Here is a 27,464-nt window from a genome sequence, read left to right as displayed (position 1 = left end):
GCCCAAGCTGGAGTGTAGTGGCATGATCTTGGCTCACTGCAACCTCCACCTCCCGGGTTCAAGTGATTCTCCTGTCTCAGCCTCCCGAGTAGCTGGGACTACAGATGCCCACCACTATGCCCAGCTAGTTTTTGTATTTTTAGTACAGGTGGGGTTTCACCATGTTGGCCAGGCTAGTCTCGAACTCCTGACCTCAAATGATCTACCCACCTCGGCCTCCCAAAGTGCTGGGATTACAGATGTGAGCCACTGCACCTGGCCTGAATTTTCTTTATTTAAAAATAACCTTAGGTCAAGCATTACTCCTTCTTTGAAAAGTACTGCAAGTTTATATAGAAACTTAATTTTTTTAAAATGTAACTTTATATTACGGAAACCTTCAAACATATTCAAAAGCAGACAATTGTCCAGTGAACTCAATATAGCTATCACCCAGCTTCAACAATTATCAGTACGTGGCTAATCTTGTTTTATTTAACCACGATTCATTTCCTCTACTTCTGACTGTTTTGAAAAAAATTCTAGAGTCATATCCTTTCATCTGTAAATATTTTAGTATCTTTGAAAAACAAGGATTCTTTTTTTAAACACCTCACTGTATCAGTTAGGATCCAGTCAGAAGACGGAAACCATACCAGATACAATAGATGGAATTCAGTATAAATAATTGCTGGCTTTGTATTGAAGAAATGAAAAGGCAGAAAGAAAACACTAAGGTACCACGGGGGTAGCAAATGCAAGAAATAGCTACCAATCCTGGCACTGGGAGTACATAAAGAAGAGGATGAAATTACTGAAACCTAAAAGCTTAGAAGAGCCCTGAAGAATGAAAACTCAACCTCTGAGGAATGGCTCTGCTTGGCTGGTGCTGTTGTGTCTGACAAGGGTGTGCTGAGGCTGACACTGTGAATGTTGGAAACCTGCAGAGTGAAATTAACTGTTTTTGCTGAAATAAAGTATTGCTGTGTTGAAGAAGCATTACTAGGGTGATGCTGACCATAGCAGGAAATAAAAACAACAACAGGCCGGACGAGTGGCTCACACCTGTAATCCAAGCACTTTGGGAAGCTGAGGTGGGAGGATTGCTTGAGCCCAGGAGTTTGAGACCAGCCTGGGCAACATAGTGAGATCCCATCTATTATTATTATTATTATTATTTTTTTTTTTTTCCCTAAAAAAAGAAAACAAGAAAAAAGAGCAGGACGCAAACAGAAAGATGTAATCCCTTGTCCCTTTTCCAGTCTTCCAGTCTCCCTCCAATGCTCCCTATTGGTGGACTCTAAAAGAGTACCTGTGGCAAAGGGGAAATGTGATTTGCAGAGCCCCAGGCCCAGCGCTGCAAAGAAAGGACAAAAGGATAAACACAAAGCTGAGAGACAATAGCTTGATCACTGGTAAAACCATAATGCTGTTATCACACCTAAAAAATACTAACAGAAATTCTGTAATGTTCAATAATATTGACATTTTCCTGATGGCTGTAACATTTTTTATAGTTTATTTATTTGAGTCAGGATCCAAATAATGTCCATATATTGCTATTGGTAACACCTCTTTTTAATGGGAAGGAAAAAAAAATCCTTGTAGAGGGATGATAGAGAAGAACTCACTTTCACAGAAAAGAAATGTCAGGAAGGCATCTCTGATATAATAAAATCCCCACAGAAGAAAGAAACCAGCAAATTAATGAATCTGAGAAGAATTTATGTCTGAACTTCAACCATGGTGCATAATGAGAAAGATACTTTTGGTCAAAGAGTGCAAGTATCCTTGCCCATACCTTATTCAAATACCTGAAAAAGTTAAACTAAAATCAAAGCTAGTGATAAAGTGGAAGAATATATAATGGAAATCTGACAAAAAATTAAATGTTCAGATCATTTATAAAGTCAACATCCTATGTGTCTGCACTATGCCCCTTAAGAAATTTAAGATCTGCTGGCCGGGCATGGTGGCTCACACCCGTAATCCCAGCACTTTGGGAGGCTGAGGCAGGTAGATTGCTTGAGCTCAGAAGTTCGAGACCAGCCTGGGCAACACAGTGAAACCTCGTTTCTACTAAAATACAAAAAGAAAAAAAAATTAGCCAGGTTTGGTGGCATGTGCCTATAGTCCCAGCTAGTTGGGAGGCTGAGGCAGGAGACTTGCTTGAACTTGGGAGGCAGAGGTTGCAGTGAGCCAAGATCATGCCACTGCACTCCAGCCTGGGTGACAGAGTGAAACTCCATTAAAAAAAAAAAGAAATTTAAGATCTGCTGTAAGGCTTTGATAGAGAAATACTTTTGAAAGTTAAAGTCTTTATCATAAAATTGAATTGTCTTCTTAAAATATTTTTTTTGAGGCTGCGGTTGTCTTCGTACAGGGAGGGAGATTTTAAGTAAAGCAACTCCCCTCCCTTCTCTCTCCCTACTGTTGCATCAGTAGTTTTGGTGGCCAAGAAAAATCTTATTCAGGATAACAGTAGATGCAAATGGCTGTAGCATGTTTCTACAAATAAAAAAACATAACGTGGAGAAGCCCATCACTGATTTTTTATTCTATTCAGTGCTATTGTAGTAGTATGTAATTTCTCCTTCTCTTTCTGAGTTGTAAGTAGGATACAGTACACAAGGAAGAGACCTCCAAGTTGACACTGAGGCTGAAAAACTTTACCTTTCATTAACCAACACATAGGTAAAGGCCTCTCCTATTAGAGAAAGAAATTAAAATAAGCATCTAGTAAGAGTTTTTCAAGCAAGGTTGATTTGAAGCTTTGAAGCTTCTAGAGCCATGGAGGGTAATCTCTAAAAATGGGAGATTCAGGATGTGGTAATGCTATTCAAACCTGAGAAAAGAGCACAGTAAAGGAGACTGCTGAGAATACACTTAGATGTGTGCATTCCTTAAATATAATTCTAAATTTTTGAAAATATAATTAATGACAATGAAATATGGATAGTTTTAAAGTATAGGTTTTGTTTTTTTTACAAAAAGATAAATGATCAGAAGAGTCCCCATAATCATGTCTAAGGAGCAACCAAATGCAACCATTCATTTGGTAGAAACATATTTTAATCTTAGCCATAATACTGAAGAAATAAAGTCTTTGGAGTGATATTCTGGCAAACCCAAACTTAAAACTGAAGACCAAAGTCAAACAATATTAGATTAGGAACAAAGATTTCAAGTTGCTATTTTACAAGTTTTATAGCAACATCTACACTTTGGAACCTGAATGAAAGCAAATTGAATGTGTCTACCAGTTCTCACCTGTACCTCCATATTTGTCAGCCATGTTAATATCAATGTCCGATTTTAAACTCAGCATAGTCCTAAGGACATCATCACTGCCTTTGCCAGCTGCCCACATAAAGGATGTTCTTCCTTCTAGGTCTGAATCATCTTTCACTGAAGGGTGTTTTAAAAACACTTTAACTGTTTCCTGTAAGAAAACTTGATTTAAAAAATGGAGACAAAACAGTAGTATTTTCTATGGTAATAAAGTCATATAATAATATGTGACTTCCATTAAGAAGCAAAGCATTTTCCCCTTGCTTTTGAATTAAATTAAATTATCTTTTTATTAATGACAGAACTACAATTTTCATCGAAGATAACCTCTGTCCTTACAAATTAGTTGTAGTGTCTGTAACACTTCACAAACATAACCTCTCTCTCCCATTCAACATCCTCAAAATGGAAAGTAATCATCTTCAATCAAGCTTGGAAACTTTATAGGTCATTGTTTGAGTGACAGTTGCAAAACTCAGAATTATTCAGTGTTTTATTTATTAATGAACAAAATTTAAATATTTTCTTTCTTTCTATTTCTCTCTTCTCTCTTCCCTTCTCTTCTCTTCTCTTCCCTCCCTCCCTCCCTTCCTTCCTTCCTTCTTTTGTTCTTTCATTGTTTCTTTCTTTCTTTGTTTCTTTCTTTCTTTCTTGAGGGAGTCTCACTCTGTTGCCCAGGTTGGAGTGCAGTGGTGCAATCTCGGCTCACTGCAACCTCCGCCTCTTGCATTCAAGCAACTCTCCTGCCTTAGCCTCCTGAGTAGCTGAGTGTCACCGCACCTGGTTAATTTTTGTATTATTAGTAGAGATGGGGTTTTACCATGTTGGCCCAGCTGGTCTTGAACTTCTGACCTCAAGTGGTCCGTCCATCTTGGCCTCCCAAAGTGCTGGAATTACAGGCATGAACCACTGTACTCGGCCATAAAACACATGTTTTCTTGGACATTTTACATGAGACCCATCTATTCAGGCATGCCTCCAGAGAAGGTTCTGCATTCTCTCACTGTTTTTTGTTTGTTTGCTTTTGCCTTAAATCCAGGAACAAACTGGAATTATGTGATTAGTTACTAAACATTTTTTAAATAGTTAATGCATTTATTGAATAGTGATTGATGGTTACTGAGAAATGCAGTGCTCAATTCATTAAAACAAATATTTATTCAGCAATTCCTTTATTACTGAATTGTCCTTCTTCTATGGAATCACACAAAAATTAGGACTGGCCCGTATGCAGTGGCTCACACCTGTAATCCCTGCACTTTGGGAGGCTGAGGCGGGCGGATCACAAGGTCAGGAGATTGAAAGCATCCTGGCCAACATGGTGAAACCCTGTCTCTACTAAAATATAACAAAATTAGCCAGGCACGGTGGCACGTGCCTGTAGTCCCAGCTACTTGGGAGGTTGAGGCAGGGGAATTGATTGAACTTGGGAGACGGAGGTTGCAGTGAGCCGAGATCACATCCTTGCACTCCAGCCTAGGCAACAGAGTGAGACTCCATCTCAAATAAAAACAAAAACAAAACCAAAAAAAACCAAAAACAACAACAACAACAAAAATTAGGACCTTTGACAATTCTATTGGTGCCTCACAATTTTAATGGGGGTTAATATTCCAGCATTTTAAATTGCTTCTTTCCAGGCCGGGCGCGGTGGCTCAAGCCTGTAATCCCAGCACTTTGGGAGGCCGAGACGGGCGGATCACGAGGTCAGGAGATCGAGACCATCCTGGCTAACACGGTGAAACCCCGTCTCTACTAAAAAATACAAAAAACTAGCCGGGCGCGGTGGCGGGCGCTTGTAGTCCCAGCTACTCGGGAAGGCTGAGGCAGGAGAATGGCGTAAACCCGGGAGGCGGAGCTTGCAGTGAGCTGAGATCCGGCCACTGCACTCCAGCCTGGGCGACAGAGCGAGACTCCGTCTCAAAAAAAAAAAAAAAAAAAAAAAAAAAATTGCTTCTTTCCTCAGAACTCAGACTCATATAAACTTTTAGAAAGACCATAGAAACTTTTGATTGAATTGAAGTAAAAGAGTTTCAGACAAAAAATGCTGGAGGCTATGAGCTGATGAAAAATGTATAAAATGTTGACTCTCAGTATTTTACAGAAAGAAGAATTCAAGAGCTCATCTAATCCAGTTCCTTATTTTACAGATGAAGAAATTTAGGTTCCAAGGTCATATAAATATTGGTGGCAGATAAAGGAAGAATCCAGGGTTAAATAACAGCACTCCTTCCACAGCATCACACACTGCTTTCTACTTTTAAGACTATTTGTTGAGTTACTGAGGTATAATAACTTACTGTTCCTAAAGTCTAATGTATATGTTTATTAAGCATATTAAATATATTTGAGTCAAGAAATGAATTTTAAAAGTTTGTGATTTTTTGCTTTGTTTTCTTTTACTAATTTGCAAACATTTCTTTGCTGAGTATGTTTTTACTTAATGATGAATGTTTACAGGGCTCTGTATGTGTAGGGGAATGTGTCCATATTTTTCAAGGAGCAAGTTGTAATTTCTCGTCAGTTATTAGACGACAATGAGATCAAGGGACTTGAAACTGAGCTTACATAATTTATATAATTATTAAAAATCAACTCTGGAATTGGCAGATTATCCAACAAAATATTTCTTTGAATAAAATTATTATATCATATTATTGAATCATCATAAAGAATAATGTTCTACCATTCTTTCTTGTTTCCATTAGCATACCTATTTAATTATTGGTGTCTGTATATATATTAAATTTGGAGTCTAAGTTTTGGGTTAAAGCCCATGAGCAAGTCATTTAATCTCATGGAACCTTGCTTTGTTTTGTTTTGTTTTCTATAAACAGGGGATAACACATCTAATAGCCTTGTGTTGATTTATGGGTTGAGCTGTGATTTCCATAGATTGACTAGGCTGGGTCAAGTTAATTTCCTACCTATTTGTAATAAAAAAAAAACCTTCTCCAAAAATACTGCTTTGTTAGGTGATAACAGATAATGATTTGTCAAACCTCTAGGTGGTAAATTGAATAAGTTGTTAGGAATACCAAGAAGCAAGGATTAGAGGAATAGTTGTTCTGGATACCAGAGTCGGGAAGAGTGTGAAGATAAGATATTTTAGAGATCTGAGTATTTAACAGAGCATTTGGAGAGGTCACGAAGATGAAATTATACTATGCTTGATGATAGTATTATTTATTTATTTATTTATTTATTTTTGAGATGAAGTCTTGCTCTGTCACCCAGGCTGGAGTGCAGTGGCACTATCTTGGCTCACTGCAACCTCCGCCTCCCAGGTTCAAGCGATTCTCCTCCCTCAGCCTCCCAAGTAGCTGGGACTACAGGCACCAGCCACCTTGCCTGGCTAATTTTTGTATGTTTAGTAGAAACAGTGTTTCCACCATGTTGGCCAGGTTGTTCTCCAACTCCAGACCTTAGGCGATCTGCCCATCTCGGCCTCCCAAAGTGCTGGGATTACAGGTGTGAGCTACCATGCCTGACCTGATAGTATTATTATAATTTAATGAAACTAAGGGTTTCACTATGCATATCCATGTAGAAGGCAGCAAAATCTGTTTTAACGTGTGCATTCTTGGATGAATCTGGTTCTTGATGGCCATTCATACTCAGGAAGCTGAAGTAGCCTAGACACTATCATGTTGCGGGGTGGACTGGGGACATAATGGATGAGAAAGGGGAGGGGAAGAACTATGAATAATATTAAGTATTTTTGGAAATAATTCATTTTTGCATTCTCAGATGTATAATATACATAATTATCTACACTAACAGTAATGAGAGTACATTCTATTTCTTGAGTACGTGCTCTATGCCAAGGTATACAGCAGGCACTTGTCATAAATTTTCTCTAATCTTTACAACAATCCTGAAAGAAAAGGTATAATTATCCTCATCTTACATATGAAGAAACTAAGATTAAGAAACTTGTGTAAGGTAATAATGCAGTTTAGCAAACTGCACAGACAGGATTCTAGCTGAGATTGTTCTAGTTCCAAAGCCTTGCCACACTGCTTTAAGGACAATTACACATGGCTGAACACTAAGATGTTCTTAGTGCTATAAAAGTAATACAAAGATGAAGTACTCTTACTGTAAAGTAAAATGTTACGCTTAACATTAAAATAAAAACTGTATAAAACTTCAGATGTGACTAACAACAAAAAAAACAAAAAAAACCTTAGACTATCACTTGCATCACAGAGTGAACAGCATGAACCATTGTTAAAAGGTAACTGATACATAAAAACAGACAAATGAGTCTAAGTAAATCTGGGAAAAGCTGAATAAGATCAGTGGATTGTATCACTGTCAATTTCCTGTTTATGATATTGTATTGGATGTTACTGTTAGAGTGAATTAGGTGTAGGAGTGCAAAAAGCTTATTGGAAAAATAAAGAAAAAAAAAAAGAGTGAACTAGGTGAAGGGTACATGAAATCTTGTTGTATTATTTCCTACAACTACATATGAATCTGTGATTATATAAAAATAAAAATTTTCACTAAGAAAAAAAGAGCATTGTCTTGTTTTACTCACAGCAAAGTTACTCTGAGCAGCATAGTGCAAAGGTGTGGCTCCTTGGCTGTCAGATGGGATAGTTCCAGACTTATTTCTTTCTAAAAGGAGATGGACAATCTGTGCATGGCCTGAGAAAAGACACAAAAAGGTAATTATCACTTATAAAGGACGTTAATTAATTTATAATCTATTTAAATGAAAAAGGTAAGAAAATTCACTGACACACAATACAGCATTCACAATGGTTTCTGAACAGCAGCCCCCAATGCAGCCTCTTCTAACTTCTCACTAACATATTAATATGAGGTAGAACAGAATGAAAACTTACTAAAAACTTAATGCTTCAATCAGGTAGGAATGAATTAAGTATACTTATCAGACTGAGAAAAAACTATATTAGGCATCACCTCATCGCATTCCCTTCACTTTATAAAGCTGCCTAAAGCAAAAGAGGGGAAGGTGCTTTAGAACCAAGCTCTCTTAGCCTTCACTGCTCCTACTCTCAAGGTTCCATTGCCCAACCAAACAGAACTGCATAGCTGTTGTCTTCTATTCAGGTGGACAAACTATAATACAACCTCTTCTATCTCTGAGGCCTCCCATCCCTATATTCTCCTTCCCACAATCTTTTATTATATTTATATTTTATAACATCTAGGCAGTGATTTCAAATCTCAGAAAACAAGTGGGCAGGCATGATGAGGCAGCAATGAAGATAATATAGTGCATTCTGGTGGATGTGATCTCCACAAGTGAAGAGCTATAGAAAATACTAAAAAATGAACAAACCTGGTAGTAGTATATATAGGAAACCTGAAATTTTATATACTCTATTGCTTTCAGATATTGGAGAATGAAGAAGATGCCCCATTAGCAGAGCAAGGATATACTGCATAAAAGCCAGGCAGAAAAAAGTAATTTGAGTGGAAGTTGTGCTCATCTATCTGCTCTCCAGAAGTGGTCTAAGATGGAGTTCTCCATAATATAAATGTGGGATCAAAGACAATCTGTACCACATAGTTACTCTAAACACATTTCATTTTGTTTGAGAAATAAAGGGAAAAATTCAGTAAAGACTACATAAAAACATACTACAGGAAAGTGAAAAAGAAGCACTGTCAGAAAGATAAACAGCATACCTCTGAAAATGATCTAGAGAAGGATCCAGAGGAAAATTTCAGGAAACTGGTATCCTCGACTTAGTGCAAAAAGAGATGGCTTCTACGAAACAGAAACAGGGTATTCTAAGAAGAAAACAGAGTGAAATGAAAAAGTAATGGAAGGAAGTTAAAAGGAAATGAAATGAGATAAAAATAAATATAGGTAAGACAAGGAAATAAAAATATAACCCAAAATACAATCTATATAGGAGGCAGAAAGAAAGCAAAACTTACAGAACAAAAAGTCAATTTAGTTATGTGGAGACAAATTTGCCAAGTAAGCCCAGAATCCAGAGGAAAAAGAAAAAGGGATGTAAGATGAAATCTGACTAATAATTATAAATCTGGCAATAAAAGTGGGTGCACACATAAACGCCATTTTTTAAAAAAAGATAATGTGTAATTTAAAAATTAAGATCAAGATTATAATAATTAGGGGGAAATCTCAGATTATATTAACAAGTACTAAAAGAGTGATGAGTATCTGTGCTAAATTTTCTGCCTCAAATAGGTGGGAGTCAATAGACGCATTTTTGCTCTTGACTCTGATTCAGGCTTTAAAAAGTTTTTGATAAATTTAAAAGTAACCACTAATAGAACCTAAATCCTTCTAAAACATTAGGCAATTCAAAACCAAATAGCAACAACAAATCTAATCCATATACCAAAGAGTAGAAAGTAAAGGAAACAGGAAACAAAACAAAACAAACAAACAAATAAAAAATGTTAAACTGAAAACACTAATAATACCAGGATAGCAGGAAAAAAAAAGTCCTGATTATTTATCTTATAACAATGACTACTAATGGGTAAAACTCCTTCACTGAAAGAGAAAGACTCTCAGATTGACTCCACACACACAAAAATCCAACATACACATAAAACATACACATATATACCCTCTCTCATCTATAAAAGTGATCTTCAAAAAGGTTAAGTAAAAGGCATTTCAGGAAAATATAAAGAAAAAAACTCAAATATCATAGTATTAGCACAAACATAAAATTAAAGCCCTCCTCCCCAAAAATATAGGCGCTGAATATGAAAAGAGGTTTATGTTACATTTACATGTTGTCAATAAACATGAATTACTTTTATAACAAAAATTTAAAGTTAAGACATGTTGAAATTCAAACTAATATTTAACAGAAAATAAATTTATATTACTATAATTTAGTTTATAAAACAATGCAACATATCAGTTAGAAATCAAAATAATTAACTACGAGTTGGGAGCGAACAGTGGAAGGGAAGGCTTAGAAATATTCCTATACTCATGCAGTTTCATCTACTGTTGATCCTTTGAGTCACATACCTAATAAAGCTGCCCAGTGCAGTGGGGTTCGAAATAAGTTATCATAAGACGTTATATTGCAGCTTTCATATGAGGTCAAGACATCAACCACGGTCACATTCCCATCAGCAACTGCAAAGTGAAGAGGAGTTCGACCCTCGTAGTCTTGCCAGTTCAGTAAAGACTCCGTTGGAGCAGCATCCTGATTTGAAGGAACCAGAGACTTCAGACATACATGGAATCCTCAATAAATCACATTTGGTGTAAGTATTTTTTTCTTTCTTTCTTTTTTAGAGACAGGGTCTCATTCTGTCACCCAGGTTGGAGTACAGTGGCATGATCACAGCTCACTGCACCCTCAAACTCCTGGGCTCAAGCAATCCTCCTGTCTCAGCTTCCCAAGTAGCTGGGACTACAGGCACACCCCACCACACCTGGCTAATTTTTGTGTTTTTTGTAGAGATGGGGTTTTGCCATGTTGCTCAGGCTGGTCTTTAATTCCTGGGCTCAAGCAATTCTCCTACCTCAGCCTCCTAAAATGCTGGGATTATGGTGTGAGTCACTGTGCCCAGCCTGGCACAAGAATTAACTGAGGAATTTTCAAAATAAGATCTCTACATTCTCTCTCAGCACAAGTGATAAATCATGGAAAAAGTACAAAGTCTAAATCTTTAAAAAATTATTTTCGTATTTAATTATAAAAAGTACAGAAAAGAATATAACCATTACATACTGATTATCTAGATTAAAAAGGTGTCAACATTTTGCCTGATATGCTTTTGCTTCTGTTATGGTTCAACTAGAGATGTATGTTTTATACTTTTGTATATATGTATGTATCCATAAACAATACATAAATTTTGTATGCGTGTTTTCAATATTCACATTATGGCAATGGACCTGTATCCTTTGGAAATTCTTTCTTTCAACACTATACTTTGGATATCTATGTTGGTACTAGTTTAGTTACTGAGGTGCTTGAATAAACCACGATTTAGTTATCTATTTTCCTATTGAGGGACATTTAGACTATTCCCATTTTTTTCACTACTACAGATAATGCTGCAATTAATGTTTCCTTTACATGTCACTTGTAGCACATGTGTGAGATTTTCCCACAGGCTAGATACCTAGAAGGGGAACTGCTGGGGTGAAGGATATCTTCAAATACCTTCAAATTGTCACATCACTCTCCAAATGGTCTTACCAATTAACACTGCCATGACAATATGTAAAAGTTTTTATTTCCCTACATGCTGGCACAAATTAATCATTTGGTATTATCAAGCCTATTGCATTTTTCCCTTATGGTTATGAAAGACATTTCACTGCTATTTTAACTTGCAGTTCATTTATGAATGGGGTTGAGATTTTTCAATCATGTGTTTATTAGTGATTCAGTTTGATATGTCTGTAAATGGACAGTTCAAAACGTTAATTAATTTTTCAACTGGATCTCTGTAGCAGGCATTATGAAAATTACCAGGCAGATTTGAAAAGGAACCAAATAGAACTTTTAGAAGTGAAAAATTTAATCACTAAGATTAAAGGTTCAATGGATAGGGTAAACAACAGGACTTATTTGGACTTATTTGAAGACTTAGAAAACTGGAAGGCAGATCTGATGTTATTACCCAGAATGCAGCAGAAAGAGACAAGGAGATGAGAACATAAAAGAGAAGTTAAAAGACATGGAGGATTAGATAAAATGCCTTAAAATATATATAATTGGAGACCCTAAAGGCAAGAGTAAAGAGAATGAAGGAGAGGTGATATTTAAGGATAACAGCTATAAATGTTTGACAGAACTGAGATACAATAATTAGAATGCATACCAAACAGGATTTTTTAAAAGGTCACACCTAGACACACTGTAGTAAAACTGTAGAATGCCAAACAAAGAGTAAAATGTAAAAGCAGCCTGAGAGAAAAGATACATCATGCATAAAGAAATGACATACCAATAACAGACTCCTTAAGAACAATAATAAAAGGCAGAAAGTAGCAAAATACTATGCTGAAAGAGCTGAGAAAAATAGATTCCCAGGACTATGTATACAGGATAATCATTTTTTTTTTCAAGAGGCATACATTCTTAACAATTAAAAAGAGAGAGTTGGCTGGGAGTTGTGGCTCACGCCTGTAATCCCAGCACTTTGGGAGGCTGAGGCAGGTGGATCACTTGAGGACAAGAGTTCGAAACCAGTCTGGCCAACATGGTGAAACTCTGTCTCTACTAAAAATATAAAAATTATCTGTGCAGTGTGGCGTGCGCCTGTAGTCCCAGCTACTCAGGAGGATGAGGCAGGAGAATCACTTGAATCCAGGATGCGGAGGTTGCAGTGAGCTGAGATCACACCACTGCACTCCAGCCTGTGACAGCACAAGACTCTGTCCCAAAAAAACAAAAAACTAAAAACAAACAAACAAACAAAACCAGAGACAGCTGACCACCGAAAGATCTATACTAAAGAGAGTCAAGAGGATAACTCAGCAAGATGGCTGAATAGGAACAGCTCTGGTCTGCAGCTCCCAGTGAGGCCAATGCAGAAGGCGGGTGATTTCTGCATTTCTAACTGTGGTGTCCAGTTCATCTCATTGGGACTGGTTAGACAGTGGGTGCAGCCCACAGATAGTGAGCAGAAGCAGGGTAGGGCATTGCCTCACCTGGGAAGTGCAAAGTATCAGGGAACTCCCTCCCCTAGTCAAGGGAAGCCGTGAAGGACAGTGCCATAAAGGACTGTGCTATCCAGCCCAGATACTACACTTTTTTCATGGTGTTTGGAACCAGCAGACTAGGAGATTCCCTAGGGTGCCTACAGCACCAGGGCCCTGGGTTTCAAGCACCAAACTGGGTGGCCGTTTGGGCAGACACTGAGCTAGCTTCAGGAGTTCTTTTTCATACCCCAGTGGCGCCTGGAACCCCAGGGAGATAAAACTGTTCACTCCTCTGGAAAGGGGGCTGAAGCCAGGGAGCCAAGTGGTTTTGCTCAGCAGGTCCCATCTCCCCGGAGCCCAGAAAGCTAAGATCCACTAGCTTGAAATTCTCACTGCCAGCACAGCAGTGTGAAGTCAACCTGGGATGCCTGAGCTTGGTGGGCGGAGGGGCGTCACCATTACTGAGGCTTGAGTAGGCTGTTTTCCCCTCACAGGGTAAACAAAGCCTCCAGGAAGTTTGAACTGGGCAAAGCCCACCACAGCACGGCAAACCACTATAGCCAGACTGGCTCTCTAGATTCTTCCTTTCTGGGCAGGGCATCTCTGAAAGAAAGGCAGCAGTTCCAGTTAGGGGCTTAGAGATAAAACTCCCATCTCCCTGGGACAGAGCACCAGGGAAGGGGTGGCTGTGGGCACAGCTTCAGCAGACTTAAATGTTCCTGCCTGCCTGCTCTGAAGAAAGCAGCAGATCTCCCAACAGAGTGCTCAAGCTCTGCTAAGGGAAAGACTGCCTCCTCAAGTGGGTCCCTGACCCCTGTGCCTCCTCTCTGGGAGACACCTCCCAGCATGGGTCAGCAGACACCTCAGAGAGGAAAGCCCTGGCTGGAATCCAGCAGGTGCCCCTCTGGGACGAAGCTTCCAGAGGAAAGAACAGGCAGCAATCTTTACTGTTCTGCAGCCTCTGCTAGTGATACCCATGCAAACAGGGTCTGGAGTGGACTTCCAGTGAACTCCAGCAGACCTCTAGAAGAGAGGAAAACTAACAAACAGAAAGCAATAACATTAACATCAACAAAAAGCATACCCACACAAAAATCCCATCCAAAGGTCATCAGCATCAAAGATCAAAGGTAGATAAATCCATGAAGATGAGGGGAAACCTGTGCAAAAATGCTGAAAATTCCAAAAACCAGAATGCCTCTTCTCCTCCAAAAGATCACAAGTCCTTGCCAGCAAGGGAACAAAAATGGCCAGAGAATGAGTTTGAGGAATTGACAGAAGCAGGCTTCAGAAGGTGGGTAATAACAAACTCCTCCAAGCTAAAGGAGCATGTTCTAACCCAATGCAAGCAAGCTAAGAACCTTGATAAAAGATTATAGGAACTGCTAACTAGAATATCTATTTTGTATAAGAACATAAATGACCTGATGGAACTGAAAAACACAGCACGAGTACTTCATGAAGCATACACAAGTATCAATAGCCGAATCGATCAAGTGGAGGAAAGGATATCAGAAATTGAAGATCAACTTAATGAAATAAAGCATGAAGACAAGGTTAGAGAAAAAAGAATGAAAAGGAATGAACAAAGCCTCCAAGAAATATGGGACTATGTGAAAAGACCAAACCTATGTTGGTGTACCTGAAAGTGACGAGGAGAATGGAACCAAGTTGGAAAACACAATTGAGGATATTATACAGGAGAACTTCCCCAATCTAGCAAGACAGGCCAACATCCAAATTCAGGAAACACAGAGAACACCACTAAGATACTCCTCAAGAAGAGCAACCCCAAGATACATAATCATCAGATTCACCAAGGTTCAAATGAAGAAAAAAAATGTTAAGCGCAGCCAGAGAGAAAAATCAGGTTACCTTGAAAGGGAAACTCATCAGACTAACAGCAGATCTCTCTGCAGAAACCCTACAAGCCAGAAGAGAGTAGGGGTCAATATTCAACATTCTTAAAGAAAAGAATTTTCAACTCAGAATTTCATATCCAGCCAAACTAAGTTTCATAAGTGCAGGAGAAATAAAATCCTATACAGATAAGCACATGCTGAGGGATTTTTGTCACCACCAGGTCTGCCTCACAAGAGCTCCTGAAGGAAGCACTAAATATGGGAAGGAAAACCTGGTACCAGCCACTGCAAAGAGATACCAAAATATAAAGACCAACAATATTATGAAGAAACTATCAACTAATATACAAAATAAGCAGCTAGCATCATGATGACAGGATCAAATTCATACATAACAATATTAACCATAAATGTAAATGGGCTAAATGCTCCAATTAAAAGACAAAGGCTGGCAAACTGGATAAAAAGTCAAGACCCACTGGTGTGCTGTATTCAGGAGACCCATCTCATGTGCAAAGACACACGTGTGTGCAAAGACACACATAGGCTTAAAATAAAGGGATGAAGGAAGATTTACCAAGCAAATGGAAAGAAAAAAAAAAAAGCAGGGGTTGCAATCCTAATCTCTGATAAAACAGACTTTCAACCAACAAAGATCAAAAAGACAAAGAAGGGAATTCCATAAAGGTAAAGGGACCAATATAACAAGAAGAGCTAACTATCCTAAATTTATATGCATCCAATATAGGAGCACCCAGATTCATAAAGTAAGTTCTTCGAGACCTACAAAAAGACTTACACTCCCACACAATAATAGCGGGACACTTTAACACTCCACTGACAATATTAGACAGATCAACGCAACATAAAATTAATGAGGATATTCAGCACTTGAACTCCACTATGGATCAAGTGGACCTAATAAACATCTACAGAACTCTCCACCCCAAATCAACAGAATATACATTCTTCTCAGCACCACATCACACTTTTTCTAAAATTGACCACATAATTGGAAGTAAAACCTCCTCAGCAAATGTAAAATAATGGAAATCATAACAAATAGTCTCTTAGACCACAGTTCAATCAAATTAGAACTCAGGATTAAGAAACTCACTCAAAACCACACGACTACATGGAAACTGAACAACCTGCTCCTGAATGACTACTGAGCAAATAATGAAATTAAAGCAGAAATAAATAACTTCTTTGAAACCAATGAGAAAAAAGACACAAGGTACCAGAATCTGTGGGACACAGCTAAAGAAGTGGTTAGAGGGAAATTTACAGCACTAAATGCCCACAGGACAAAATGGGAAAGATCTAAAATTGACACCCTAACATCACAATTAAAATAAGTAGAGAAACAAGAGCAAACACATTCAAAATCTAACAAAAACCAAGAGCTAACTAAGATCAGAGCAGTACTGAAGGAGATAGAAACACGAAAAACCCTTCAAAAAATCAATGAATTCAGGAGCTGGTTTTTTGAAAAGACTAACAAAATAGACCACTAATAAAGAAGAAAAGAGAATTAAATAGACACAATAAAAAATGGTATAGGGGATATCATCACTGACCCCACAGAAATACAAACTACCATCAGAGAATACTATAAACACTTCCACACAAATAAACTGGAAAATCTTGAAGAAATGGATAAATTCCTGGACACATACACTCTCCCAAGACTAAACCAGGAAGAAGTTGAATCCCTGAATAGACCAATAACAGGTTCTGAAATTGAGGCAGTAATTAATAGCCTACCAACCAATAAAAGTCCAGGACCAGACAGATTCACAGCTGAATTTTACCAGAGGTACAAAGAGGAGCTGGTACCATTCCTTCTGAAACTATTCCAATCAATAGAAAAAGAGGGACTCCTCCCTAACTCATTTTATGAGGACAGCATCATCCTGAAACCAAAACCGGCAGATACACAAGAAAAAAAGGAAATTTCAGGCCAATATCCCTTGTGAACGTCAATGCAAAAATCCTCAATAAAATACTGGTAAACCGAAACCAGCAGCATATCAAAAAGCTTATCTACCACGATCAAGTTGGCTTCATCCCTGGGATACAAGGCTGGTTCAACATATGCAAATCAATAAATGTAATCCATCACATAAACAGAACCCATGACAAAAACCACATTATCTCAATAGATGCAGAAAAGGCCTTCGATAACATTCAACACCCCTTCATGCTAAAACCACTCAATAAATTAGGTATTGAAGGAACATATCTAAAAATAATAAGAGCTATTCATGACAAATCCACAGCCAATATCATAATGAATGGGCAAAAGCTGGAAGCATTCCCTTTTAAAACTGGCACATGACAAGGATACCCTCTCTCACCACTCCTATTCAATATAGTATTGGAAGTTCTGGCCAGGGCAATCAGGTAAGAGAAATAAAGGTTATTCGAATAGGAAGAGAGAAAGTCAAATTGTCTCTGTTTGTAGATGACATGATTGTATATTTAAATAACCCCATCATCTCAGCCCAGAAACTCCTTAAGCTGATAAGCAGCTTGAGTAAAGTCTCAGGATACAAAATCAATGTGCAAACATCACAAGCATTCCTATACACCAATAGCAGACAGAGAGCAAATCATGAGTGAACTCCCATTCACAATTGCCACAAAGAGAAATAAAATATCTAGGAATACAACTTACAAGGGATGTAAAGGACTTCTTCATGTTGTAGTTCCCTGAAGGAGAACTACAAACTACTGCTCAAAGAAATAAGAGAGGACACAAACAAACGGAAAAACATTCCACGCTCATGGACAGGAAGAATCAATATTGTGAAAATGGCCATACGGCCCAAAGTAATATATAGATTCAATGCTATTTCCATCAAGCTACCATTGACTTTCTTCACAGAATTAGAAAAAAACTATTTTAAATTTCGTATGTAACCAAAAAAGAGACCGTATAGCCAAGACAATCCTAAGCAAAAAGAACAAAGGTGGAGGCATCATGCTACCTGACTTCAAACTATAATACAAGGCTACAGTAACCAAAACAGCATGGTACTTGTACCAAAACAGATATATAGACCAATGGAACAGAACAGAGGCCTCAGAAATAATGCCACACATCTACAACCATTTGATCTTTGACAAACTTGAAAAACAAGCAATGGGGAAAGGATTCCCTATTTCATAAATGGTGTTTGGAAAACTGAAACGGGACCCCTTCCTTATATCTTATACAAAAATTAACTCAAGATGGATTAAAAACTTAAACATAAGACCTAAAACCATAAAAACACTAGAAGAAAACCTAGGCAATACCATTCAGGACATAGGCATGGGCAAAGACTTCATGACTAAAACACCAAAAGCAATGGTAACAAAAGCCAAAATTGGCAAATGGGATCTAATTCAACTAAAGAGCTTCTGCACAGCAAAAGAAACTATCATCAGAGTGATAGAAGAGGCAACCTACAGAATGGGACTTACAGGTCCCTATAGACATGGGACCTACAGGGACCTACAGACAGACAGAATGGGACCTACAGGAACTATAGACAGAACACGCAACCTACAGAATGGGAGAATATTTTTTGCAACCTATCCATCTGATAAAGGACTAACATCCAGAATGTACAAGGTACTTAAACAAATTTACAAGAGAAAAAACAACTCCATCAAAAAGTGGGCAAAGGATATGAACAGGTACTTCTCAAAAGAAGACATTTATGCAGCCAATAAACATATGAACAAAAGCTCATCATCACCGATCATTAGAGAAATGCAAATCAAAACCACAATGAGATACCATCTCATGCCAGTTAGAATGGCAATCATTAAAAAGTCAGGAAACAACAGATGCTGGAGAGGATGTGGAGAAATACGAATGCTTTCATACTGTTGGTGGAGTGTAAATTAGTTCAACCATTGTGGAAGACAGTGTGGCGATTCCTCAAGGATCTAGAACGAGAAATACCATTTGACCCAGGAATCCTATTACTGGGTATATACCCAAAGGATTATAAATCATTCTACTATAAAGACACAAACACACATATGTCTATTGCAGTATTATTTACAATAACGAAGTCATGGAACCAACCCAAATGCCCATCAATGATAGACTGGATAAAGAAAATGTGGCACATATATACCATCGAATACTATGCAGCCATAAAAAAGAAGGAGTTCATGTTCTTTGCAGAACTCATGGATGAAGCTGGAAACCATCATTCTCAGCAAACTAACACAAGAACAGAAAACCAAACACTGCATGTTCTCACTCATAAGTGGGAGTTAAACAATGAGAACACATGGACACAGGGAGGGGAACATCACACACTGGGTCTGTTGGGGGGTGGGGGACAAGGGGAGGGATAGCATTAGGAGAAATATCTAATGTAAATGACAGGTTGATGGGTGCAGCGAACCACCATGGTATATGTATACCTATGTAACCAACCTGAATGTTTTGTACCTGTATCCCAGAACTTATAGAATAATTTTAAAAAAGAATCTAAGAACTATATTTCAGGATGTAAAATAATAGCTTTAGAAGGAAAATTTCAGACACAAAAAAATGCAGAGTTAAGCATTGCATATACAAAATAATAATACTTTTAGCATCAGAGGTTGTAAAAAACGATTAAAAAATACTTTAAAGTATAGTTTGTGTGTTAAAAACAAATATGACTAACTATTGGACTACAAAAACATGTAACTTAGAAGCTGAGACAGAAGAAGTAGAAAATCTCAAAGAATCAACTGATAAATATTCAAAATAAATAAGGAGTTTAGCGAATTAGTTAGATACATAATCAATGATAAAAAATATCAACTGCATTCCTATACACCTATAACAACCAGTTAAATATATATCCTAGATATGTTCAAAAATGTCAGTGCAGCACTGTTTGTAAATAACAAAAAACTGGAAACAAAGTATCTGTCAATAACAGAATGAATATTGTGTGGCTTATTCATAAGATGGAATCCTATATAGCAGTAAAAATTAAAATATCACTTTTACATGCAGCAACATAGATAAAATCATCAGTGGTCAGGCACGGTGGCTCACGCCTGTAATCCCAACACTTTGGGAGGCCGAGGCAGGTGGATCACAAGGTCAGGAGGTCGAGACCATCCTTGCCAACATGGTGAAACCCCATCTCTACTAAAAATACAGAAATGAGCCAGGCATGGTGGCGCACGCCTGCAGTCCCAGCTACCTAGGATGTTGAGGCAGGAGAATTGCTTAAACCTGGGAGACAGAGGCTGCAGTGAGCCAAGATCATGCCATTGTACTCCAGCCTGGGTGACAGAGCAAGACTCCGTCTCAAAAAAAAAAAAAAAAAAAAAAAAATTCACCAGCATAAGGTTGAGCGACAAAAGGGTATTGCAAAAAACAAAACAAAACAAAAACAAAAACATGCAACATAATTCCTTGTATATCAAATTCAAAAACGTTAAAAACTGAGCAATATATTGTTTAAGGATACAAATAAACGTGGTAATGGAAATCAGGGGAATGATAAACACAAGACTGAAGACAGTTGTTGCCTCTGTGAAAGGAGAGAGTAGAATGAGACTGAGAGGTACTCCACTCAGAGGACCTAAAAGGTAATGGTAATATACTTTTTCTTTTTTTTTTTTTTTTTTTTTTTGAGATGGAGTCTTGCTCTGTCGCCTAGGCTGGAGTGCAGTGGCACGATCTTGGCTCACTGCAAGCTCCACCTCCCGGGTTCACGCCATTCTCCTGCCTCAGCCTCCCGAGTAGCTGGGACTACAGGCGCCCGCCACCACGCCCGGCTAATTTTTTGTATTTTTAGTAGAGACGGGGTTTCACCGTGTTAGCCAGGATGGTCTCAATCTCCTGACCTTGTGATCCACCTGCCTCGGCCTCCCAAAGTGCTAGGATTACAGGCATGAGCCACCACACCCAGCCTGGTAATATACTTTTTCTTAAACTTGATAGTGAGTACATAAGTATTTGTTGTTTCATTATTATTTATATTTTACATGTATTTTGCTGATACTTATATCTATTCACCGTTTAATAAAAACAGTATGAAACGAAGTAAGGAAATAACTATAAATTCAGGGAAGTAGTTGCTGGGGTACAGGAATGAGCATGGCATAGGTGGAATGAATGCATTTAAAAAGTGGGACATAGGAAACCTCTATGTGGTCTTAAATAGTGGTACTGAAATGTTCTACTTCTTGGGGGATGGGTCCATATGTCTGTTGTATTCTTTTGCTTAATAATTTACTTGTATGTCAAATACATGCTTTTGTATATATTGAATAATTCATAATAAAAATTTTTCTTAAAAAGGCCATTCAGGTCTAGCAGTACCATTCAACTCACCAGAATGCATCTCACTGTGTGAACAGCACTTGGATCTTTATGGTTGGCTGCCCAGTGAAGTGGGATCTTGCCTTCAACATCAGGAATTCCAATGTTAGAATCATGCTTGATGAGCAGTTTCACGTGCTCAGGGTTATTGTAGTAGGCACTCCAATGCAGAGCTGTTTGCTGCAAAATCGAGAGGTTCTCAGAATAACAACAGTAACAACAACTAACTTTCCCCAAGCTTTTACTATGGGACAGGCACTGTTACAAGAGTTTTATACAGTAGTTCCCCTGTATCTTTGGTTTCACTTTTCATGATTTCAGGTCTCTGTGTTCAACCAAAGTCTAAAAATATTAAATAGAACATTCCAGAAATAAACAATTTATAAGTTTTACATTGTGTGCCATTCTAAATAACATGATGAAAGAGTGCTTCATCCCATCCCATTCTACCTGGGACACAAATCTTTCCTTGTTCAGCACATCCCCACTGTAGACATTCCCTGCCAGTTAGTCACCTAGCAGCCAACTCAGGTATCCCATTCATTGTCACGATACTAGATTCACAGTGCTTGTGTTCAAGTCATCCTTCTTTTACTTAATGGCCCCAAAGCTCACAATTATTGATACTGGTGATTCAGATATGCCAAAGAGCAGCTATAAAGTGTTTCCTTTAAGTGAAAAGGTTAAAGCTCTCCATAAGAAAAATTTGTTGAGTTTGCTAAGCTCTGTGGTAAGAACAAATTTATCTGTGAAACTGTAAAGAAGGAAGGAGAAATTCATGATTTTGCTGTTGCATACCAAACTGCAAAAATTATGGCCATAGTGTCTGATAAGTGCTTAGTTAAGATGGAAAAAGTACTAAATTTGTGGGTGGAAGACATGAACAGAAATGTGTTCCTATTGACAGGAATTGGGTTTGACACTATCTGCAGTTTCAAGTATCCATTGGGGGTGTTGGAATATATTTCCTTTGAACAAGGGAGACTATTGTCTATTTAATTGCATGCAGTCATCTTACTATTCCTGGGAGACAAGTATGTTTTTAAATTTGCATGTGATTGATGAGGAAGCAGCACATGGAACCTAAGTAATCTGCTCAGGGACATAAAGGAAGTAAGTGGCTGAACTGAGATTTTAACCCTGGCAGTCTGACTCCAGAATCTGACCTCTTAGTCATGACAGTTATTTAGTTCATCTGGTACTGATAACACAGAGAAAGAGAAAGCGGCCCAGTCATTTAGAAATAATCATCAACAAAGTAAGTGATGATCTTGATAATGTACATCTGGTTATCACCAAGGACCTTAAGAACTTGATAGGATGTTTTGAATTTTAATATCTATAAAAAATCCATGCATATGCATCTGGAACCCATTCCATATATCAGAAGATACATTTTAATTTAACTACAATTTTAGAGGATAAATTATTGCTGAAAAGATACATTTTGAAAATACAGCAGTACTTGCTTTTGTCAACCTAAATAACAACGTCTCTCTAAAAGAAAATAATGTTTGGCCAGGTGCAGTGGCTCATGCCTATAATCTCAGCACTTTGGGAGATCGAGGCGGGTGGATCACTTGAGGTCAGGAGTTCGAGACCAGCCGGGTCAACATGGTGAAACCCCTTCTCTACTAAAAATACAAAAATTAGTCGGGTGTGGTGGTGCACGCCTGTAATTCCAGCTACTCAGGAGGCTGAAGCATGAGAATCGCTTGAACCCAGGAGGTGGAGGTTTCAGTAAGCTGAGATCATAACACTACATACCAGCCTGGGCGATAGAAAAAGAAAAAAAAGAAAGAAAATCACGTTTATTTGGTATCTGGTAGTAGGACGTTGTTAAACTGTGTACTCAAGTAAAGGAAGACAAAAGTTTTTAAAAGAAAAAGGAGGAGGATTACATAATTGTTTTCAAATGATGATCCTTGGCTACAAAGATCAATCACAAAGATAATGCCAGTGCAAGGTTGGAAGGGCAGTTGCTGGGCAAATGTCTTTGAAGAATTAATTTTTGTGTAAGGTTATGATGGCCTTTGTGCAAGGCTGTGGTTTTTGCACAGTGTGTGATTTTTTTTTTTTTTTTTTTTAATCAGACTTACAAGCACGAGAATCCTCTCTTTATGGCCTTCCCTGGCTCTGTCAGGTTTTGTTGTTGTTGTTTTAAACAGAAAGAACTCCATTTTGATTTTGACAATGTTCACACTTTATTTCAGATAAAAGTTAAAAATGATCATCTTGAACTTGTTGAAGTTGCTTTAAAATCTCTTCTGCTGTTCTCATCAACATACTTCTATAAGACTGGCTTCCCTATTAGAGGAATTATTAAGAAAAAATGTAAGAACTGTTTAAATTTTTATCAGCCCTCATGAGTAGCACTGTCAGCAATCCAATCTACAATTAGATAATTTAATGAGCAGGAACCAAGCCCACATGTCACATTAAAAACTTTAGAAACTGACATACCTGGTATTCCTTCAAGATGTACCTATAGGCATTTAATATGAACAGTCACTATTTAACCTATTACTTTTGCTTACTAACAACTGCAGATTTTTAAAAAGCCGCAAGTATAATAGCATGTACTACCTGCCTATAACCACATCTTCAATAAACAACATGTAATTCCTTTCTTTTCCTATGTTATACTTGTTGATTCTATTTACTAAAATTTAATACTATGCTGAACCTAACAGTAATCCTATTATCCTTTTTCCATTCATATAAAAACTGGGGCACAGAGGAGTTAAGCAATTTGCCCAAGGATACAGAACAAGTTAAGTGGTGGATTCTGGGTTGAAATCCAGGAAGTTTGATACCAAAGTGTAGGCCACTAAACCATTATGCACTTAGGACATTGCCATGGGCATTTGGCCATCATGAGTCTAACCACTTATAGTAACTATTATGACTCCCTGTCAAATGTTGGGTTTTGGAGTTAAGGCAGGACTGGACTTTTTTTTTTCTTGAGACAGAGTCTCACTCTGTCACCCAGGCTGGAATTCAGTGGCGCTATCTGGGCTCACTGCAACCTCTGCCTCCCAGGTTCAAGTGATTCTCATTCCTCAGCTTCCTGAGTAGCTGGGATTACAAGTGCACACCACCATGCCCGGCTAATTTTTGTAGTTTTAGTAGAGACAAGGTTTCACTATGTTGGCCAGGCCAGTCTTGAACTCCTGACCTCAGGTGATCCACTTGCCTTGGCCTCCCAGAGTGCTGTGATTACAGGCATGAGCCAATGTGCCTGGCTGACAGGACTAGATCTGAAGTCTAGTTCTGCCACTCACATCTTGGGAAAAATTTTAATCTTCCTGAGCTTCAGTTTTTCCATCTGTAAAAAGGAGATGATACTACCTAACACACATGGTTGCTGAGAGGATTAAACGACAGAATTGAAGTGAAACACTTCCCTGAGATGTATGGAGATTTGGAATTGTTCTACCATGTATATATGTGGTAATTTAGGCCTTCTTCCTTGAAATTTCACATCATAAAAGGAAGCATTTGCTTTCTGGTCTTATTAGTGTTCAATTTTGAGTATCCATTACCTTGTTTTTATCCTGTGTATCCACTTCTCCTGGTGCCATAAACTTCAGCAGAAGTGCCAAACACTTAGGGCTCCTGTGCCGGGTAGTCAAGTGCAAAGGAGTCATCTCTTCCAGATCCTTTTGCATCCAATTTGCTCTGCGTGTAAGTAAGAGTTTCACGAAACGATAATTTCCCTAAATAAAAAACAAGATATGATAAGAAACAAATGTACTATGGGGTCAAAATTTTTTTTTTTTGATTTTAAAATGTTTTAAGTATGTTAATTAATCTCCTAGAGTAATATCATTCAGAGAAATTGATAAAGAAAAATGCTTGTAATTCCACTATACTCAGATATCAATTGTTTTATTTTTTTCATTTTCCTTCCAAGAACTTTCTTCATGAATATAATTCACATAGTGGCCGGTCAACATTTTATTGCAAACAAAAGCAACATGTTTTATTTAACCAGTCTATTATTGTTAACATCTAGAATATTTTAATATTTTATTTTGTAGAAAATGCTTCAATGTACATCTTTTTTCATATTTTTTTTCTTAATTTTTTCACAAGAATAAATTATCAGGAACCAAATTGTTGGGTCAAAGACGTTTGCACATTTTACAGCATTTGGTGTATTTTCCAAATTGCTATCTAACAGCAGCAATGTGTAGGTGTATTAGTTTCAGCACATTTTGACCAACATACTACCTATTATTTATACTCAAAATATAACAATGTGAAATAAGCAGAGATGTTAAATCCCAATTTACAGGTGAGGAAATTGAGATTCAAAGAAGTTAAATGTTTTGTTCAGGGCCCTCTGGTTAATAAGGGAAGGATGATTAGTTTTCTTAAAGAGAGCTATTTATGGGTACAACTAAGGTAGAAGCAGCTTATTCAAAGTTTGGATACCAGACTCATATGGTCACCTAAATGCCAACTCAGAAGTCATGGCAGGCCCATCCACTTGCAGGCAGTACTCTCTACGTCAGTTAAAGCCTCCAATCTGGTAGAATCAACCCACCTCAAGAAAGAAGCAGGCCAGGCGCGGTGGCTCATGCCTGTAATCCCAGCACTTTGGGAGGCTGAGGTGAGTGGATCACGAGGTCAGGAGTTCAAGACTAGCCTGGACAACATGGTGAAACCCTGTCTCTACTAAAAATATAAAAATTAGCCAGGAGTGGTGGCAGGCCCCTGTAATCCCAGCTACTCCAGAGGCTGAGGCAGAGAATTGCTTGAACCCAGGAGGCAGAGGTTGCAGTGAGTCGAGCGCACCACTGTACTCCAGCCTGGGTGACAGAGCGGACTCCGTCTCAAAAAAAAAAAAAAAGAAAGAAAGAAAGAAAGAAGCTTAGCTACAAGGGCCACAGCAAGAGTGTTAATGAGCCAGGCCAACCGTTACATAGTAAGTTTGTGTAACATGGGAGCTTTGAACAAAGTAAGACTCTAAAAATTGTTCTTCTGGGCTCTTTTCTCAAGTCTAGTTCCTCATTTTTACTTCCAGTTGGAGGTTTCTATGTGCTTGGTACCTCAGATATTTCAAGGGCAGTGGGACCAAACAGTATTGCTTGATCAAGTTCTCGGCCTACTTCGTGCCTATTTATCTCTCCCTATTCAGAGGATAATGGCAGGCAGGATTATTTGTCCATTTGTCATCCTTAACCTTGTTAGAAGTGGGCCCTTTTAGCATGATAATGCATTGATGTTCTCCTATGAGGGACTATCAATATCAGTAAGGAAGACTTTTTTTTTTTTTGAGACGGAGTCTCGCTCTGTCGCCCAGGCTGGAGGGCAGGGGCGTGATCTCGGTTTACTGCAAGCTCAGCCTCCCAGGTTCACGCCATTCTCCTGCCTCAGCCTCCCGAGTAGCTGGGACTACAGGTGCCCGCTACCATGCCCGGCTAATTTTTTGTATTTTTTAGTAGAGGCGGGGTTTCACTGTGTTAGCCAGGATGGTCTCGATCTCCTGACCTCATGATCTGCCCGCCTCAGCCTCCCAAAGTGCTGGGATTACAGGCGTGAGCCACCGCGCCCGGCCTGGAAGACATTTTTTAATCAAGCAGACCACCCACTGTGAAGAATGTGCAGCTCTACAGCAAGCTTGTCCAAACCGTGGCACCCGCGTTGCATGCGGCCCAGAATGGCTTTGAATGTGGCCCAAAAAAATTCGTAAAGTTTCTTAAAACATTATAAGATTTTTTGCGTTTTTTTTTTTTTTTCCCTCATCAGTTATTGTTAGTGCTAGTGTATTTTATGTGTAGCCAAAGACAATTCTTCTTCCAGTGTGGCCCAGGGAAGCCAAAAGATTGGACATCCCTGCTGTAAGGCAAGATTACTAGAGTGACAGTGAGGTGCACAAGGACTACTGAGAACTAACTGCTTGCCCACAGGGGCAGAGATGGGACTGACTCAGTCCACCACAGGGGCAGAGATAAGAGAAGATAAGAAAGACCATGGCTAGGAAAGAGGATCTGTAGACTGTCTATATTAGATGGGAAGACTTAGAATAGGTGGAAAAGCCAACGGACTCTACTGGATATTTCCTCTCAGAGAGGCTTCCCTTGACGACCCTAAATACTTTGTTATTCTTTATTCTAGTACCTATTCATTTCCTTCACAGTACTTTTCTCAGTTTGTAACTACATATATATTTGTTTGTTTCTCTTCTGTGTGAGCTCCCTCACAAACTGTAAGCTCCATGAAGGCAGAGATCATCTTTTATTGATCCCTGTGCCCAGCATAGTTCCTGGCACAGAATAGGTGCCTAATAAATATTACTTGAAGAAATGAGTAAATAAGAAGAAATGAAATATCTTCTAGAGGTTTT

General features: G+C 38.4%; 1 protein-coding gene across 7 annotated transcripts in view; it reads right to left on the bottom strand.

The window, feature by feature from the left end:
- Positions 1 to 27,464, bottom strand: part of INVS (inversin) — a 234,741-nt gene that overhangs the window by 89,519 nt on the left and 117,758 nt on the right. For all 7 annotated transcript variants that reach the window (XM_073021805.1, XM_007968584.3, XM_073021807.1 and 4 more), the window contains 5 exons: positions 24,655 to 24,828; positions 21,122 to 21,289; positions 10,274 to 10,454; positions 7,817 to 7,926; positions 3,250 to 3,421 (listed from right to left, as the gene is read on the bottom strand). In XM_073021805.1, coding sequence (XP_072877906.1) covers positions 3,250 to 3,421; positions 7,817 to 7,926; positions 10,274 to 10,454; positions 21,122 to 21,289; positions 24,655 to 24,828 — 805 coding nt within the window. The remainder of the gene's footprint in view (positions 1 to 3,249; positions 3,422 to 7,816; positions 7,927 to 10,273; positions 10,455 to 21,121; positions 21,290 to 24,654; positions 24,829 to 27,464) is intronic.

Source organism: Chlorocebus sabaeus, chromosome 12, assembly GCF_047675955.1.
Source record: "Chlorocebus sabaeus isolate Y175 chromosome 12, mChlSab1.0.hap1, whole genome shotgun sequence".
In the NCBI taxonomy this organism is placed as follows: domain Eukaryota; kingdom Metazoa; phylum Chordata; class Mammalia; order Primates; family Cercopithecidae; genus Chlorocebus; species Chlorocebus sabaeus.
The sequence above is the reverse complement of the archived record's forward strand: the minus strand, read 5'-3'. Positions and strand labels throughout refer to the sequence as shown.